This window comes from Corylus avellana, chromosome ca1 (assembly GCF_901000735.1).
Source record: "Corylus avellana chromosome ca1, CavTom2PMs-1.0".
Taxonomy (NCBI): domain Eukaryota; kingdom Viridiplantae; phylum Streptophyta; class Magnoliopsida; order Fagales; family Betulaceae; genus Corylus; species Corylus avellana.
Genome location: NC_081541.1, coordinates 25,516,338 through 25,530,184, shown reverse-complemented (window position 1 = coordinate 25,530,184; position 13,847 = coordinate 25,516,338). Strand labels below are relative to the sequence as shown.

The window sequence follows — 13,847 nt, the reverse complement described above, 5'->3', positions numbered from 1 at the left end:
AAACTTCAAGAAATCTAAAAAATTGACCAAAAGTACAAAGGACTCCATCAACTAGTCTTTGTAGTATAAATAGGGAACACTATTAAGGATTGAATTGAAAAGAACATAAAAATTGAGGTTGGGCTGAAAAACAACATAGAGATTGATGGAAACAATGGTTATGTTTGGCAAGAGGCCGGACTGGAAAGAGGACCCATGACCCAAAACCAAATTTTTTTTTTTTTACACTTTTCCTCTCAAAATCAACCCCAATATTCTTATTTTTTACATCAAATCAATCACTTTTTATTACTATTCAAATAAAAAAATCACTACAAAACAAATTTTTTTACTTTTTTATACGAAACATTCTTACTTTTTTCTCTTACATCAATCAAATCTGCTACAGTACCGGTCCACTTCCTAACGCCATTCCTTTGCCAAACATAACCAATGGATTTTGAGGCCCAAAATGATTTGGAACAAGTAAACCCAGTCTGGAATGTCATAATAATTGTTGAGAGTTTTGTTTTGATGGGTTATGGATCCTATTGAAATTTTGATATTGGGGTCGCGTATTGGATCCCTTTATAAATTCATTGTCTCCAATACCATTGAGACTTTGATTTGTACACAAAATTGGACAAGGAAGAAGCTGATTGATATTCGGGATTTAGAGGAATTTGTGGAAATCTATGATGAGCATGGTAAATGTTTATATGATTAATGGAGTTGTAGAAGCATCTCCAAGAAAAAACTTTTGATGCCGGATCTCTTGAGTAAAAGTTGGTTTGTTCCCATTTTTTTTTGTTTTTTTTACCATTTCACATGTTCTTTAATTTCACTAACTATTTCATGTGTTCTTGGCAACAATTCTGTTTGAATAGGAATGCAGTTGTAGAGGTCCTGTGATTCATTACTTTTCATTTCATTTATGCCGCCTATACTATAAGTCTAAACTATCAATTCGAAATACGGCAATATATTTATCAGTTAAAAGTATATGCTAACCTGGGTAACAATTACATTGAGCGGCACCGTGCTGTAGCTACACCAGAACTGGACAAGAATACTGCAGTTACCAAAATGGAAAATCATAAGATGCATATAACCACCTAACAAATTCATAAAGAATCAACATGAAGTTTGATCATAAATTAATAACTTGAGTTTTAACACTAGCAAAAAAACACTAGCAAAAAAAACACTAGCAAATTCATGAGTTTTTTACTTATCAAAAAAAAAACACTAGCAAAAAAGCTTAGGGTTTTTTTTTTTTTTTTGGTAACATTTATTTTTGTCTCTTCCAAATTAACTGTCCCAGCTATCTCATTGTCTGTTAATTATTAATTTATATATTTAGTTGAATATTAGAAATGCCAAAATCGAATCAAAAGTGGGGTGGCAAAATGGGTACCTGACACAACCCGATTTCGACCCGCGAGTACCCGTTACACGATTAGCCTATACACAGACACGACCCGTTTAGCTAAACGGGTAATCGGGTCTGACACGACTATGACATGAAAATAGTTGGGTAACCCGACACGACCCGTTTACCCGTTTAAAATAATCGGGTCTAATCAGGTAGACACGATCCGACCCGACCCGTCAAAACCCTAAACTATAAATTTTTTTTTTAAAAAAATCAAAATCAAAATTGTAATAATAATACATCAATACACTGTCAATACAAAAAATTGAGTTCCAAGATATTAAAGGCTTTAATAAAGGATAAGAAAAAAAAAAAAAAAATGGAAAGTGACCGTAATTGTATTCTAAAAGAAATTACTAAACTCATGATTTCACCTAAACTTAAAACAAGCAAGCATATTGACTAAGTTCATTTATTAAAATAATTTTTAGTATAAAGAAATTTAATTTTGCTTAAATTACATTCCACTAAAAAAGAATTATGTATATTTCAACATAAAATATGATATCTGTAATTTGTTGAAATTAAATATCTCATAACAGAGATGAATTTTGCAAATCATTTGAAAAAAAACAAAATTAAGGGCAAAAAGCAAGAATAATGTTTTTAAATTAAAATTATTTAATTAAATATTTAAATATAAAAAAGGCCCTACCTAAATTTGTTGTCTTAAGCCTTAAAATCTATTAAGTCAGACCTACTCGAGGGGTTGGCTTGGACACTTGGTTACTAGTAAGCCACTTGGCCCTCATCGATATCTCATAAAGCATAAAGTCTAAGTAGGAACAAAACTAAAATTTCTATTTCAAAATGATCAAAATATGAATGAGATTGAGGGGTAAAATGTGTCAACATTTCCATTATAGCAATAAAGAAAAAGATAATAATAAAAAAAAGCTAACAAAAACAAAATAATAATAATAATTAAAAAAAAAAACAAAACTCAAAACTACATCAACATTAAATTCATAATTCATTACAAAATACTTGTCCACTTGAAGTCTTGAAGGATCCATGATCCATCCCATGTAATCAAAGATATGAATTATGAAACACTACAAATATGCTTATTTTTTGACTTTTTTTTTTTTTTTTTAACCGGGTTTGGGTACCTTGGGAGGTCAACTGAGGTCCTCAATATTTACCCATTCCGAAAGATGCCAGGTCGGTCTGGCACACTCCAAGTATGTCAGAAACCGGCGGGTTGGCAGGTCGACCCGCCAGACACGAATTAACCGGGTCTTAAACGGGTAAATCCTATTAAGACCCGAACCCAATAAGGCCAAACTTAATACCTATTTTTTCGTGTCGTGTTCGTGTCGGGTTCACAGGTGGTGTCAAAATTGCCAGCCCTAATCTAAACATGTACAGTTGACTGGAGCAATGATAGTCAATTTATACAGTGGTGGCAAAAATTCATATAACAAAGCCTAGAATTAGCTTTGCTCCAAGAAACCAAGTGTTTCAAACCAAAAAGATTAATCTTACTATCCAATTTGCTTTTAGCCCCAAAATTTCTACCACAGTAGGGTACTTTTAAATTATAAGGGAAAACTTCACTAAGGCTCCTAGACTTCCACCCGTTTTGAAATACCCCCTGAACTTCAAAATCTCTCAATTTAGTCCCCTGAACTTTCAATTGCTCTCAATTTGGACATTCCGTTAATTTTTAGCAGTTAAAAATGTAAAAAAAGACCAAAATATCCCTGATTTTTGTTTTTTTAAAAATAAAAAAAGGTTTTAGAAGTTGGAATTTTATACAAAAGTCGGGTATAAACGTCATGTGACGTTTAAAATCTGACGGAAGAGTCCAAATTGAAAGCAATTGAAAGTTCAGGGGACTAAATTGAGAGATTTTGAAGTTCAGGGAGGGTATTTCAAAACAGGTGAAAGTTTGGAGGTCCTTAGTGAAGTTTCTCCAAATTATAAAACAAAAGAGGATATGCAGAACTTGTCTATACTCTTTGAAGAATTGCATCCTCAAGATGAGGCATGGAAGTGAAATATCATGTGACAGTGATAGTGTTTTTCCAAAGATTTTGGAAAAGCCAAAGGTGAAAATTAGAATGGACATTTGACTATGAAGCTTTGTCTGCTGTAGTCTCATTTAACAGCTATAACCAGGGTAGGTTTATCTTCAACTTATCAAAAATTAGCAATTTATCCTGCATAACTATAGGTTCCATGTTCATAAGATATGACAATTTCTTGCTTGCTGTCAATCAATTTATCCATTATTTCCTTTATTCCAACTGTTGACCAGCTATGCAAAAGTATATTGATATATTAGAATTCAAACTACTTCAATTGTGATTATGATGCAGATATGATTCCTAATATTGATAATTTAGAATTGATCAAGCATGTGACAGAGTTAATGATATTATGCAGAAGTACTATATATGTCTTCCAAATAAAAGAATGCAAAAAAACATGCAAATTTCAAATTCAAAGTGCACTTTGTCCACCACAGGTGCCATTCTACATTATAATATTTGCGTGACTAAGATTATTCAAGCCGGCAGAAAACCATTGCGCTTAGATAATATTATTTTTTAAGCATGCTTGATTAGAAAAGAACTTAGGCCTATATGAGATGTGGCGAATGGACATGGGTAAATGAAGGATAACACTATCTATGACAGAATAAACAAGGTGGAGGAACAACATGTTGAAACCTAGTTTACATATGCCTAATATTTGTAACTGTTAAAGTATTGATTAAGTGATTAAATTTACATCTTCCTATTAGCTTAATCTTTTAGGACAAGTAATGATTTTACATAGTATCAAAGCCAGAGATCCTGAGTTCAAACCTTCACTCTGTCAACTCACTTCTCATTTAAATTAAATATTTCACGTGTTAAGCCTCACCTATTAAAAGAGAGTTTAAGCCCACATGTGAGAGGGAATGTTAAAGTGTTGATTAAGTGATTAAATTACCCCTTTCTATTAGCTTAAACTTTTGGGACAAGTGATGATTTAACCGTAACTCCTTAGATTGGCACATTTTCCTTAGAGCATAATACGAGCAAGTAGACACCACAGTCATATTAAAAAAAGGAGAAGAAGAAGTAAACACCACATTCATATGCATTACCAAGGATAATGGTGTGACTAGAAATTTGCACATTTGCAATAGAATTACATATTGAGAAAGAAACATACCCAGAAGCCAACCGAATGGCTATCATCCAATGGTTTTTCACGAAGCATGATCTCTTCTTGAATCCCCACTAAGCAAACAAAAAATAAATAAAAAACCATTGTAACTGCAATTCCTATGACAGAAAGAGAAGCATACAACAAACTATCTAATGCATTAACCATTGCTGAAATTAACAAGGAAAACACATATCTGTTGTTAATTTAAGTTCAAAGTTTCAGAAGAAAAAAAAAAAAGCCACTCAAAGCAGTTTTTGAATTTTTGGTTGTATTATGAACCTGCACCCTGTGGAACTTGGTTACTCTATATAATGTACGCTAAAATATTAAACCATCATGTGCCTTGCAATTAGGCAAGTGTTCAAAGAGGCTTGAACACTTTGTCAACCAAAAATAAGATCATCATCATCAGTGTCAGTCATAAGAGATACAAACTCCTCTCTTTCCCCCCTCCCCCAATCTTTTAACAGTATTTCTCAAGGAAAGAACCACTTTTATGAAAATAACTTAATAAAAAATAAAAATAAAAAGAAAAAAAACTACTGACACACACAAACGCAGAGAGAGAGAGAGAGAGAGAGAGGGTCTAATCTTACCATCGACCAGATAAATGTTGCCATCTCAAAGGCATTCTGCATGCAAAAGAAAGATGATGATGATTGAATCAAATGAAGAGAATACAATCCAAATCATAAATGAGAAATAAGATATGAATCACTTATCACTACCTGAAATATGATGAACTGTATTAATCGTAATAATATCTCTGGTTTCCCAAACCAAAAAAGATCATCACGTGGCTTTACTTGACCCACAACAGATGGACCTTTTTGTTCCATAATTTCAAGTGCTAAAGAGGAGACAACATGTTGAAGCTTTGTTCCAACCAGCATGACAAGCTTTTTCGAACAAGTGAACACGAAAACTGTTAATTTATAAAGAACATAGATATCCATATAATGACATGATGAGTGACTGTATACTTACAATGGCAGGGATGAAAGAAAGCCAGAAATATATATTGAGACCTGCAGCAATTAGATGACTAACTATTTCGTGAAATAAGAGCAAGCCAAAACAAAGAAAAAAGCAAAAATCCAAGTTCTCTGTATTTGCATTTTGAAGAAATGACAGGTTACCATGTATATTTATGAAGATGCACACAATTGCATACCCCCAAAGCGGCCAGCTGCAAAGTTAAAAGGTAATCAGTTTTAACTGATGAGAAGCAGGGTCATTGTGTATCAAATCCAAACGATTACTGTAGTTGTTTTCTACTACATTTTTGGCAATGTTTCATCTATCTGCTTTCAGATAATGCAGCCGGTTCATTCAGTGGTTATTAACAGTAATCCTATATTTCACATGGCTGAACAAGAGATTCTTGAGATTTTCTAAAAAGGTCCACTCCTCCACTCGTTCCTAAATGGTCAGGTAGAGTGCATTGGTATTATTTTAGGCGACTGTTCTGGTTGAGCTGCAGGGACAAGGCAGTGGCAAATCATGTATCAAAAAAGGATCAACAAGTCAATGCGGTTCTTAGTCACCTTTATGGCTGAGGTGCTGACAAGGAAGAGACATACTTGTTCACCCAAAAAAGGCAAGAGCATTAGCAGTCAAAGAATTCACAAATGTGTAAATATCAGATAAGGATACAATCCTACAAAGTTCTAACATGACAATCTCTTACAGAACTGAAATGCAATATACAAGGGCTTTATTGTTGCTTTAGTGTTAGTTGCATTAACAGTATAATCCTCTGCACGAATTTTTGCTTATTCATTCTATTTAAATTTAGGGTGAATTACGCTTTACCTCCCCAAACTATAACTCCAATTACACGTTGTGTCAAATTTGGCTGTTATTTTGGATGGAAAACATGCATGCGATTAGCTCATGTATCTGAGATATTTCAGAGTGACTAATTTGTTAGTGCAAAAACTTCACAACTTGAAAAATGACAGTAAAGTGTTCAGAAAGGCATGTTACTATGTGATTAGCTCGTGCATCTCAATAGTTTTCTTGTTTGTTCATTAACAAACATGTATTTTTGTAATTAATGGAAAATAACTATCGTCTAACAATCATTAAATTCTAACCATTCAATTGTACATTTTACCAAACAGCACTTAATCTTGACCATCAGAGAGAAAGAAAAGTAATCAAGAGGAAACCGTTGCACCATGCGTAAAATGGCAAGGTTTAAGCCTTATCCACTCTCAGTAACGAGTACAATCAACTTTGCTCAGTAAATAACATACGCACATATAGGGTGCAATGTGGGTGAGTGATCAGTGATCCACCATAGATCTTACATATTAAACACTTTAGAAGTTGCAGCACATTATCCACTCTCAATAACTACCTCAGCCATGTTTGATAACTCCCTAGTATCTGCCACTCTCCATTTTCTCTCTCTCATCTGTTTCCGCATTAAACTCATGATATACCATCAACTAATATACCATCAACCAATTGGGAGTTGAACGAAAAATGTGATCCGATGCAAAAAAGTGCATACCTAATCCCTAGGATACCGTGAAGTTCATCTTCCATGCTCCGAACCATATATTTATGGAAATTATAAGAAGGTGGCAGTTTGTGCTTCTGGATACAAAGAAAATTGCAACTAAATTCAGTAAAATTATAATATGATATTAAACATTTGGGATAAATGATATTCAATGTTGAGGAACGAACACCGTAATACACTGATGTAACAGTTCTCATAATAATATTGTATGATAAAAAAATGTCAAATAACTGTACAACTTCTAGCGTCTATTTTCACCTGGAAGGTCAAGGATTTAAGCTATTGAAAGAAAATTAGACAGTGAAAAAGACAAAATAAGTTTGACAAATATAAGTATAAGACTTATTATTATTGTCATTAATGAACATTAAAACGCAAGAACTAAAGTAATAGCAACTGATGTCTGCTGTACTTTTCTTTGATCTTTTTGGTACATCTGTAGATCGTACTTTAGCTAATAAAAAGAAAAAATAGTGAAAATATTGCAAACATATGATAAGAAAAGATCAGGACTTATAAAGGAACCAATGTGGTTTATTCCTGATGTAAGCCAACTGCATAATCTATACTATGTTTCTGTGTTTATGTTTTTGGTGCGTATGTTGATTATGATTTTTGCTTATGACAAGAAACTCATATGTAAAGGAGGGGGCAATCAGATTCAGACTCACAAAGGAATCAATATACTGTTACTTCCAATTTGAGTAAATTAAACAAGAATTCATGCACATATGTATATTTGTGTCTGTGTGTGTGTCTCAGCATGTGCATGCATGGGCGTGTGTATATCAGGATGGCACATCATACTACATCATAGAGCAGCATTGCTGTCGTAGTTTCTTTGCCCTTAACAATTATTGACTAACATGTCTCTGGCATAATTCTTGGTATAATCACAACCAAAAAGGACTTTACGCTTCATTTTAAGTTTGATTTTCTGGCACTACGTATTCATGTTCATGTCGGACAGCCAGACAAGTGCCTTTGTTAAATGAAATTCTGCTATGACATCCAGTTGCCTCTTATTTATGTAGTTGATATTTGCCATGCAGAATTGTCTAAGATTATAATGAAGGGAACATATACATCGAACCATATAACTATGATAATGGTAATAGATTTGTTGCCTTTGGCAAAGAAACCATATAACAACATGCAAGAAAAAGTATCAATAAAAGACAAGATACCCACATTGACAAAACCCAAACGCAGTGCCAAGTAATCTGATTTCTGTATAGAACTCCTAAATTGCCGCAGAAAGCAGAGCTGTACCATAAGACCATAAATATCAACTTTACCTTACAGAAACTTGAAAGCTGAAGACAAATTAAAAAAAAAAAAAAAACATAGATGTGACCTTATTCAAAAGAAAGAAATGAAAACCAACCGAAATATAGACACTAGGTGTGTATTGTGAATTATTATATAAGAGCATGTCAAAGTGACTGTCAGATGTTTGTATTGATTTACCATCAGAATAGCTTATGGATGGAGATGGATTTGCTAAAGCACATAACATAGTGGGTTCAAATTAACAGAAGCAGCATCAACCTTATACTGTAAATTAAATATGAATCAGATGGCCACAGAAGTGATATAGATCATCAGAAAATGCGTGATTCTTATTGAAATTATCACATTGAGTAAACTTCACTTAAGAGAAAATGACAAGAGCTTGGGAAAATATGCTATATCCTTTTACTTGAAAATCAAACTTTCTTAGAAGAAATTTGGCAAAACTGATTTTTTTCTCCTTCTCGTGGTTTATGCAGCTATTTTGCAGAAACAGTGAAAGAATGGGCTCAAGAACACTAACTGATGAATATGTTCTGAATGATACTCCGCTGCTCTAATGGCTTTGAAGATTTGGTTTTGAAACTGTTGTTGGTCATTGTTCTCATTGCTATCTTTGAAATAAAATTCAGGCTTACTGATGTAGGATGGTAATCCCCTATTTTGGGGTGCAAGCAATGGAAGTATAAAAGGAAAGATTTTTCTTTCCAATTTTGACACCAACTTAAATAGGACACGCGTCATAATTTTATTGACTCTGACATATCACACTATCGGAATCCATTAATTTAGTTGACGGAATTTGACTATAGGAAGTAAATTGTTTTTTTGGCATAACTCAAGGACCTCTAAATTCATTTTGATACCACATGGAGCTAATTGTAAATCAGGTAAACCACATGAACTGCTTTTGCCTACCTAGTATCTTGATCAACTGTTAAAGGAAAACTAAGTTATGAAAAGTAGTCACTCACTATCAATCCTCCAATATCTTTCACACTTTTTAAAACACCCAAAAATTATTTTGCCTACCTGAATATCCCACCACACTCAACATACTTCAGATCCTATTTTCCAAAGTGCAGGAATGCAATATGCATTATATTAAGCTCATTTACCCTTCTTTACTTTTGTTTATTTTAATCTTTGGCAGCAAAGGCAGATTTTAAGTTCATATACCTAACAATCTCAAACAAGAAGAAAGCACATTCACAAGAATAAGGGAAAAAGAAAAGAAAATACATCAATTTGAATCTAAATTTCCATGTTCATAACAAGGATGAAAAATCACCATCCAAATGAGAACCCGACTCCTGCTCCATGGATGAGATGTGTGATGGAAAACAAAGGTGGTCTGTCGCCTCATCACCTTGTTTTTCTTTGCTAAAAAACAGATCCAAGATTAGATAGCTAATAGTTTTGGCAAATGGGAGATAGAGATCAGGATAAAAATGCAAGATACATCTCTATCAGATTTTGGTCAGATAAAGCAAAAAATTACACTAAAAGTACCTACCAATTGGAAGAAGCAATAATATATAACAGGATAGTGGTGCACGCCTCTGACTGCCCTTAGCACATAAATTAAAGACTCAGCAGAAGAGGCAGAGGGTGAATTGGAAGGTTGCTAATCTCATACTTGCAGCAATTCCTAATGGTATTTTAGGCAACTATCATTAGTGTGTAATGCTCAGAAGGAAAGCATCAACACAACCTTAATTATTCAACATTTTTGGATTTATGGTCTACTGTATCTGCAGTGTGGTCACTGTGATAAAGGAGCAGCTTGCACCTTGCTAAAAATTTCTTTAGGAAAATCATTTTTCTTATATTAATCTGATTCCTTGCATCAAGTTTCACACAAATGATAGCTGATACTATAAAACCATATAGCAGGCTGGTATTCTTAATATATTTTTTCCAGGCTTTACTAATGGAGTGTTCAAAACCCTTCTTACTTGTTAGACTTTGTCCCATTTCATTTTTGAGCCTCAAATCTGAACCAAAAAATGTGACTAGTTTTAACTAGGAGCAGCATCTATTAGTATTTCTTGCATTCATGCCAAATACCAAACTTGTTTGTTTGTAGTCATATTCATTTTTTCCAATGCTGCTGTGTTAGAGACATCATATATTAATAACCTCGAGATCTTAATTAAAAATGTCAAATAAGAATTCAAGTTTGATTGGCTCAAGTGGAAAGTCAACTAAATTAAGCAAACATTGGACAAGTAGGCAAGATGGGCTGGACAGTTATGGGCTCATAGGTCAGCTATGTTGGTGTAAAGTTTCTGATTTTGAAGAAGATGATGATAGAATGCTTCAGGATGCATTACTGTTTCGCTTTCCTTAAAACAATATTTTCCCTCACTAATTTTATTCAATTGATATCTATTGGATTGCAGCAAATTCACCTGTAGGATAGAATGTTGTTTGCCTGCATTATGCATAAAGGAAGTAAAAAATCAGAATACCCTCAAGTTGATCTATTTTGCCAAGAGTTATGTTTCTGCGAAAAGAAAAGAAAAAAAATTATCTTAATGGATAAGCCTTTGGGAGAGAAGAAGAGACATTATAGATGAATTGCAAATGAATTTTCTATAAATAGAATGGACTATTTATAGGAGAAATGATGTTTTTAGTAGTAACAGCTCCATGTCTGTTCATTAAAGGACATTTAATTTTGAAATTAAATATCACTAACGGTTCCTTGACCTATTGATCTCACTTATCATTTACCTTTATTTAATCTTGATTGTTAGATTGCACTTTGCACCATATGAATGAATCTGACCTTTGGATTGCACTTATAATCATAACTGTCAAAAATCAAAGTTCATGATTTGATTGCTCCTTGATCTAATGCTTTATGCTAAGTGTAAGCATGGCATTAAAGTGCCCTACAGCTCAGCTCATAGCCATGCAAAGCATATGGTGCAAAGCATCTTATTAGTGCATGTACCCAAGTGCATACATCCAAGCAATTTTTTATAGTAATAAGTAAAGATGAGTTGGCATTAATAAATGCTTTCCCCTTTCTTTTATCTTCCCCATGATTTTCCTCTTTCAAAGGAAAACATCTCACAGGTTCTCATTTGTAAGCTAAAGAAATTAATAGTCAAGAAATTTAATAAGTATGCTAACACAAGTGTAGATAAAAGCCTTTTTGTTGTGTACCTTGCGGATTCCCATCAGCCACTAAGCTAACCTGGCTTTCCCATTTCCTCCAACTGTAGATCTACAAAGACAAAACAATTTAGAAACGAATAAACCTCTGAAGTATAATGGAATCATATCATTGTATTCCAAGAGGCATTTGAATCAGTATAATGGAAAATAGGGACCTAACAGAGACTAAATGAAGAAAAGGATCTCTGTAGTCAACCCCAAGGAGTCGGAATCATGCTTTATAGGACCTAAAGATTCTATCTTGTCACATTGATTGGACCATATCAAGTTTCCATGAAAAAAGTTGGCTTTCAATCTCATCTCATTTTCTAATCATAAACATTGATCATTAGAAAGACCTGATTTAAAAGGATAGATCATGACTTAAAAAATATTACTGGGAAACTTCAAAGATCGATTTTTTTTTTTTTCATGAAATAACCGAGCAATCCCTCATAAGTTACAGGAAATTTGACCATCTTCATCTTTATAATTTTCAATGAACCCATTCATGCCTTCATATGTGTTGGATTATATTCAGAATATACCTTGCTCATAGCCAGACCAACTGCCACACAACTATAGAGAACATGAGTGATCCCAAGAACAAATAAGAAGCGGTGAAGCTGCTCAAGACCCTGATATGAAACAAATGGTTCGCGGCCCTGCAATCAACCCTTAGCAATTAGTTAGGTAAATTCACCACAAAAAATACTAAAAATTTTCAAATATTAAAATTAATTTACCTCACCACATTTATTAGATGAAAGACCCTTTGGAGGAATATTGGTAGAGTTGGTAGAAGAGAAAGTACTTTCAAGCATAATGTGCTCATCTGTTCCGTAATCTTTCTCTGAACAAAGATAGAACTTACTGCTGAAAAGAGATGAATTTACACAGATCTCGGAGATCCCCCTTGCGCATTGTGCCAACAACAAAGATATAAGCCCAAGCAGCATCAGCTCTAACAAGAAGGAAAAAAAATCCCACTTAAATATTGCTTGCGTAGTCTCTCAATGCTCACTCAATATCATCAACAACAAAGCAGGAAAATCAAACCTTCCTTAATCTTTTCCAAAGAAGCAAAAAGAGCCTTGCTCCTAGTCTTCTTCAACCACTGTACACAGCAAACATGAGAATTAGATTCTCCAACTTGAAGAGAGATTATTATATCTCTAGCAAATTATCTGTTTCATATCCCAAACAACAGGGAAAAGTTCAACATTATGATTTATACCCTTTTCCCAATTTTGTCTTAGCTGCCAAAAGGCAAGACATAGTTGTTTCTCTCTTATATTTCCTGAGATTCTCTAGCATTTTTCTCACATTTTCTCAGCAACCAAGCGGAGCATTATTACAAGATTCTGCTCTCATAACCTTTAACACTTCTTCAAACATAATTAATCATTAAGTGGGTTCCACAAGACCAAAAGAACAAAGATTCTCTCATTTTCCCACATTTCCTGAGAAAGCAAACAGAGCATTATCAAGAACCTCTCTCCTGCTTACCTTTCCAAATCTGTAGATTGACCTCTCCACTAGAAGGCACACAAACACCATGACCGTTACCAATGAAGCAACCAAATAAGTTGGAGTCTCTGCCAGAGACCTCCCTTGCTGTATTATCACCTCCCCCATTTCTGACATTAACAACAACAACAACAGCCCACGAACTTTCACAGTGGAACTCCTAACATTTTCTCGGGAAAAATGGAGTCTTTTCTCGAACTAACTCGCAAGTGGAGGAAAGTGAAAGATCCAGGGAATGGGGAAGTGAGATATTCCTAATGCGAGACATTTTTTCCTTTTTGTAGTTTTTTTATTAGTTGCAGGTGTGTAGCCTGTAGGCTACGATCACAGCCATGTGCCACTTTATAGTTTATTAGTATCTGTTGTGATTTTCTACGCAAACCCACCTTCCATTGTATTGAAATCGCTGCTCTCTCTCTTTCTCCAAATCCATTTCAAGTTTCCAAACAACCCCACGTGGAGGCGGCATCTACTCTCTCTGACTCTCTCTCAACTTTTTGTTTTTCTTTTGTTTTTTTTTTTTTTTGGGGAAAATTTGAAGATCTAACGGTCGTCTGTCTGTCCGAACCTAGAAGTAAATAAACAGGTATTATAGTTGAATATTTTGTGAATGACAAGGTTATTCCAAGGACTAATGGGCCGAGCCCTACCCACAAGTGGGCTCGGCCTTGGCTAATGACCCGAGCTCACTAAAAAGCGTACAATTGGATTTGCCATTACCATTGGCGTGTCACTCTAACCTTT

At 34.2% G+C, this 13,847-nt stretch overlaps 1 protein-coding gene across 1 annotated transcript in view; it reads right to left on the bottom strand.

Moving 5' to 3' along the window:
- The window catches only part of LOC132167535 (MLO-like protein 4), a 24,675-nt gene that overhangs the window by 7,282 nt on the left and 3,546 nt on the right, over positions 1-13,847 (bottom strand). Inside the window, exons 6-10 of the mRNA XM_059578541.1 lie at positions 9,697-9,788; positions 8,304-8,378; positions 7,101-7,186; positions 5,719-5,768; positions 5,567-5,607 (exon numbers count right to left, since the gene is read on the bottom strand). Coding sequence (XP_059434524.1) covers positions 5,567-5,607; positions 5,719-5,768; positions 7,101-7,186; positions 8,304-8,378; positions 9,697-9,788 — 344 coding nt within the window. The remainder of the gene's footprint in view (positions 1-5,566; positions 5,608-5,718; positions 5,769-7,100; positions 7,187-8,303; positions 8,379-9,696; positions 9,789-13,847) is intronic.